Source organism: Mus caroli, chromosome 13, assembly GCF_900094665.2.
Source record: "Mus caroli chromosome 13, CAROLI_EIJ_v1.1, whole genome shotgun sequence".
NCBI classification, from domain to species: domain Eukaryota; kingdom Metazoa; phylum Chordata; class Mammalia; order Rodentia; family Muridae; genus Mus; species Mus caroli.
In genome coordinates this window covers 19,986,058-19,992,057 of record NC_034582.1, presented here as the reverse complement: position 1 = coordinate 19,992,057, position 6,000 = coordinate 19,986,058, and the positions used below count along the sequence as shown (strand labels likewise).

The following is a 6,000-nucleotide window of genomic DNA, read 5'->3' as shown; positions in this document are numbered from 1 at the left end:
CTCTCCCCCTCCCTCCCCCTCCTCAGGCCCTCTCCTCCCCTCTCCTCCCTTCTCCTCCCTTCCTTCCTCTCTCTTCCCTGAACCCCTCCATGTTTTTCTTGACAGTGTCCCCATTTTATAGCTCAGGTTGACTTGAATCTTAGTACATAGCCCAGGCTGGCTTCAAAATCATGATGATCCTACTGCTTCAGCCTCCCATGTGCTGGGATTATAGGTGTTTGCCAACAGGTTAGCTTCTGTTATCAATTTTTTTGAACACTGTGTTGAGAGTTAAAGTTGAAGTTTCTCTTCTCCCCTTGCTAGGTGGCACTGAGTGCTGTCATTCTGAAGTTTCTGTGAAAAAGCTTTATAATACTGTGGATCATGACTGGATCTCAGTAGTTAACATACATGTTTTGTTCCTTTCCTCCTTCACAAGAATTCGTTGATTTAGATTATTCTTATTTTCAGCTTAGATAATTTTATACAAATCTAAAGCATACTGCAAGCATTGCTTTGTTACTCTCCCTGGCTAATTGCACATGGAATTCTGTTTCCCTTTGTATACATTTAAGTGACAACAGGGAGCAAATGTTTAGGATGTTTTGATATTGCGATGGCTACTTGGAGAGTTATGGTAATGGCATCTTTTAGGAAAGTGATGAGTGACTTTCTTGAGAAAGATTCCCACCATGAGCAAGTCGCCTGCTTCATGCCTCACCCTCTTTTCAGGTGGATTTAAACTCATTTCCAGGACCAGGTGAGGAATACATCTCAGCTTTCTAGTGTCTGTAGTCTTGCCCTTTGCCATGAAGCCTAGCAGAAGAGTTTATTACTTTGCTGTTTTCAGTGTCCCTGGCAAGTTTTCTCTCTGTATAGACAGGTTGACTTTTTAATAATGTTATGAATTTCCCTTTGCTTCTAGTAAAAAAGATGATTAACTTTTATTTAAGCATTTTATAATATAAGATTTCTTCTCTTTAAAACCCTCTAATAAAAAAAAATAAAAGAACTGACAAACCAGTTATCTCAGAGCTAACACAAGCTTGGGCAGATGTTTCTCAGGGTAGGTTCAGACTTGAATGTGGATGTCACCAGGGAGGTCTGTTGCAATCAGTTTGGCTTTTGGGGTCCCTATCAGTTCCCTGATCACATTCATTGTCAAGAGCAGAGAATAAACGAATCAATCTTTGCTTGCTTATACTTGGGTCTACTCATCCATTTGTATATTATTCAGGAATTCCTGCCTAGGGATTGATACCACTCACAATAGGCTGACTCTTTTCACATTAGTTAACAATCAAGACAATCCACCACAGACATCCTCACAGCCCAGTATGATTCACTCAATTTTTAAATAAAGATTCTCTTCCTTAGTGTTTCTAGGCTGTGCCAAATTGACAGTTAAAAGTAATTATCACCGATGCATAAGCTGGTTCTATTTCCTGGCTATTGAGACAATTGCAGCAACTAACATGGATGTGCAAGTATGTGGTATGTTGACTTAGCATCTTTTAGATGTATTCCTAAGAGTGATACAGCTGTGTTCCATGGTGGTTAGGGTTTTAGTTTGTGAGAACACACATTGTTGCTGGACCAGTGTGTATTCCCACCATTGGAATGTTTCTTATACCCATCACTTTGTTGTTATAGAGGGAAGAAATCGGGCTCCATGTTGAGTGTGCTGTTTGTTTTTGCAGATGGTTGTGGAGACTGAGAAGTGTAACATGTCCATGAAGATGGTGTCCCCAGAGGATGTGAGTGAAGTGCTGGCTCACATAGGCACCTGCTTGCGGAGGATATTCCCAGGCCTTTCCCCACTGTGAGTTCCTGTGGAGCAGCAAAGTCTTTGTTCTTCATCAGATTCACAAATGTGAAAATACCTCCCTCTTGTCTTTCTCCCTTTACGTCTTCTTCTCTCAGACCACTTAGACCACCACCACCACCACAACCAGCACCTCAATCATCACCACCATCATCCCACAATTACCACCACCATCACCATAATTGTCACCACCACTCCCACCAGCACCAGGACCAACAATCACCAGTACCACAGCACCACCCCCACCATCACTCTACCACCACAGACACCTCCCTCTCTATTACCTCCACCACCACGTGCTACTATCATCTCTCCTCTACCATTATCAACATCATTTCTTCCCCCTCCTCCTGTTCCTCCTCCTTTGTCACTTCATGTTCCTCTTCCTGTAACCTCTCTTTACTTCTTCCTTCTTTCCCCTCCAACTCCTTTTGTCTGGGTCAGGGAGGACAGGAAGGGGATTGGAGGGCATCTTACTATTTAGCCCAAGGCTGGTCAGGATTCTTAGTCATCCTTCTGCATTAAGTTCCATAGGATTATAGGCATGAGCCACAATGTTAGGATTGATGGTGGCTTAGGAAACAGACTCTGAGGATGGTTTTGTGGGGGTGAGGTGGAGAGGAGAATATCAGCAATTTAAGATGCTTTTCTGGTGGGAGGATGTGTTCCATAGATTGTGGGAAATGCCTTCCTGTTGTCCAGGAGAGGCTAAAACCTCATAAATCTGTATGGTGATTTGTGGTGCATCGTTCCTGGTGGTGAGAGGGGTTTTCTGGAAACTCTTGGCCTTTTTGGAACATGAAGGTAGATAGGCCAACCTTAGGAAAACACATCTTTTTATCTTCACAGCAAGTGGATAAAGAGGGCATCGAGGTTAGGGGATTCATTCATTGCTTTATGCTGAGGGGACCTACTAGGCTCTGGTATGTTTTCTTCCCATCATGGACAAGCTAAATGGGGATCCTGGCCCTCTGCCTCCAGTGGTTTCTTTTAGAAGCATCCTCAGGGTGGGTGCTTGCTCAGTTTTGCTTTGTATGCCTGCCCTCATGCTGGATAGGTCAGGGAAGCTGGGATTAGTCCCTGCCTCCTGCCTGTAGTATTTCAGATTTTGAGTGCTTTTAAGGAGAGCACTTGCTGGCATCCAGTTCCAATGTGCATGCTTACAGAGGCACAGGCCTGCAGGGTAGTCTGGGAGGTGAGGGATGAGTCACCACAGCGGTGGGGAGGAACAGCAAGGGAAACTTCCTCTGGAGCAGTCCCCAGCCACCCTAAAAGGCTGCTGATTCTCCCACCTTCCAGCCAGGTTCATACCTCCTTCTGACCAAGAATGAAGTGAACAGACAGAAAAGGTTGACTAAAGGAGGGCTTTACTAACCAAGAATTAATAACTGAATCTAATAGGAAGCCAGTTGCCAAGCAATGAGAGATTTGAATTCTTGCTTTACAGCAAGAACATTCAGGAAATGTTAGGAGTGTTAGAGCTTCCACAAGCTGGGGGTAAATGGGGCAGAGGCAGCAGATCTAGAGGGCTGGAAACAGTAGGTGCCCTGCAGAAACAAATTCCTGCGTGCAGCCATAAGTTGAATCTTTGAGGCTGAGTCAGGAACCAGTCACTTTGCTTGTAGCCAAGACAGTGGCTGAGGTAGGAAATAGTTACCCTGCCTGCAGCAGCAGGTCTTGGATGCTGGAGCTGTGATAACCCAAGTGGCAGGGAGTCTGTTTCCAGTAGGTCATGAAGGCAGAAGCAGTCTTCTGTTTCCTTTTCAAGGATCTATGTGAAGAGTTTGACCATTCAGAACCCTTGAATCCTGTTACATAAACCCAGGTAGACTCTTTATTAGTGGGGCAGTATGCAAATTAGGTATGGAATTGGACCAATCAGGGAAGAGCTGCCGATCCGAAGTAGCTAGGGCGACCCAAACTGGCCAAAAGTGTCCTGTGTAGCTTCTTTCTTTCACAGAAGTGGTAGAATAGCAAGTACAAAGAAAGGGTGCCACAGAGAGGCAATGCCTGGAAGTTCAAAACAGTGCCTCATGGATGCGCCAGTGTTTCGGTCACTATTGCATAAGGAGCTGCTGCTATGATCGCTACCGAGAGGCACCCGGCTGTCTTGGTTTGTTGTCCCATCACTGTTGCAGGCTGTCAGATCGTGCCGAATCCCTGCTCTGATTGTGCCTGGGTTTTGTTGTTTGCTTGCTTATTTGTTTGTTTTTTGGTATGGTTTCTGCTTTTCCTGCTGGTTGTTACTTCAGTAACATCAGGGAACTGACTGTGCAGGGAAAACGTGAGTTCTCAATAGCTTGAGTTTTCCCATAATGTGTTGTTAGCAGTGAAGGAACAGCGGGACGGCTCTACCCTGTCATCCTCAGCAGCCTGACGAGTTTTCTTTTAGAGCCCTCAACGTCAGCAAGCTAAGGACTGCTTCCTTTGATACAGAAAAGAAAGGTGCTTTTAAAAAAATGTGGATTTTAAATGTGGGTTTTAGCGACAAAAGTTAAGAAAAAGATGCTCAGGGAAAGAGTAAGTGTGGCTACTCGCTCCCCTGGAGAATAGCGGTTAAGGATTTGTTACACCTTACATTTTGGTGGCTCTTAAGTTATATCTCAAAAGGTTGTCAGGGGTCTGGAAAGGTGGGTCAGTGGTTAAGACCACTGACTGCTCTTTCAGAGGACCTAGGTTCAAGTTTTAGCACTTATGTGGTAGCTTACAAACATCTGTGACTCCAGTTCCAGGGGATCAAACATCCTCTTCTTGCCTTTGTGAGCACTATACTGTAACCACACACACACACACACACACACACACACACACACACACACACACATTCAGACAAAACACTTAAAATAAAAATACACACAAAATAAAAAAGCAAAACACATAGAATAAAATACACATAAAACAAAACAGGCAAAATACACTAAACAAATAAAATAAATAAATGAGTAAAACCCAGGTTGCTTAAAAACCTTTCCTCCACCCCTCCCCCACCTTTTAATTGTTAGATTATAGTGTGGCTTCAGTACTGTCTTGGTTGATTATAATGTGATAAGGTACAGCCAGGCACCATTGGGGTTACAAATAGGGTTCTGTTGAGATCCCCAGACGATCTCAGTGTTTCAGCAGGGAAGAGAGAGAGGCTTTAAGCAGTTGTTAATTGTGTGGGACTCTTGCTTCTTAGCTCGAGAGGCTCCTTCCCTTTCCTAATGTCTCTCTGCCTGGGTGTTGGTTTTAGCAATGTTCTTTGTACATGTGTTTCCTTGTAATGTCCTCCCTTCATGCCAGACGAGCCCTGATGAAATAAGCAACTGCAGTGTGTTTAATAAGGGCTTAGGATACCTGTTCTTCAGAGCAGGGTTGCAGTTTCTATGATTCTTTCCCTCCCTCCCGTCCTCCCTCCTTCTTTCCCTCCCCCTTCTCCCCTTCTTCTTTTCCTTGCCTTTCCTCATCCCTCCACCCACTCCTAGCTCTGCCCCTCTTTTCTTCCTTCTGCCTCCCGCCCCTTTTCCTTTTTTGTCTCACTATATAGTTGAGCTGGCATTGAACTTTGAAATCAGCATTCTTCTGCCTTAGGCTCCCATGTGCTGGGTTGAGACCCTCCATTTTCTTCAGTACTGATTTATTTGTTTATTAATGTCCTAGGAGTTCAGGTGTAGGCTTATATTTTTCAAAACCATTTTAAATAAGTGTACTTAAGTGCTTTAACCTCCCTTCTAGCCCACCACCCACCAGAGGGAGTGCAAAGGAAAGGTTACTAGGGCAAAGGGGGATGTGGACCTGTTTAGAGAGAGTTCTTCGGAGTGAATCCAATCTACAAGAAGCTGCCAGAATACCACCAGAAGTTCTGTGGTGCATTTCTCTCTATGAAGTTATGAGAAATGATGACCAACAAAGAGCGGCAAGGTGAACCAATACCACACAGTGCTGTCCACTGTCTGTTGTGCAATATTTATACCCTTTCCAAACGTGTTCTCTCAAGTGCCTGCTCTAACAGAACATCAAGTGCCCCTTTTCCAGGCTGCTTTTAGAAGAACACTACTTAGCTCTTCTCAGCAAAACATCCTTTCATAGGAGAGTTTACAGAAAAACATTACATGACACAATTGAGTCTTCAAAGAAACCAGAAATTTCCACCTCATTCAAGTGTGCGGATATTACCAATTTAATTTTGGATTTGGATGCATTTTGTTGTTGTTTTT

General features: G+C 44.1%; 1 protein-coding gene across 6 annotated transcripts in view; it reads left to right on the top strand.

Annotated features, from left to right (window-relative positions):
- The window catches only part of Carmil1 (capping protein regulator and myosin 1 linker 1), a 263,753-nt gene that overhangs the window by 115,491 nt on the left and 142,262 nt on the right, over positions 1 to 6,000 (top strand). For all 6 annotated transcript variants that reach the window (XM_021180627.2, XM_021180629.2, XM_029468353.1 and 3 more), the window contains exon 5: positions 1,680 to 1,801. In XM_021180627.2, coding sequence (XP_021036286.1) covers positions 1,680 to 1,801 — 122 coding nt within the window. The remainder of the gene's footprint in view (positions 1 to 1,679; positions 1,802 to 6,000) is intronic.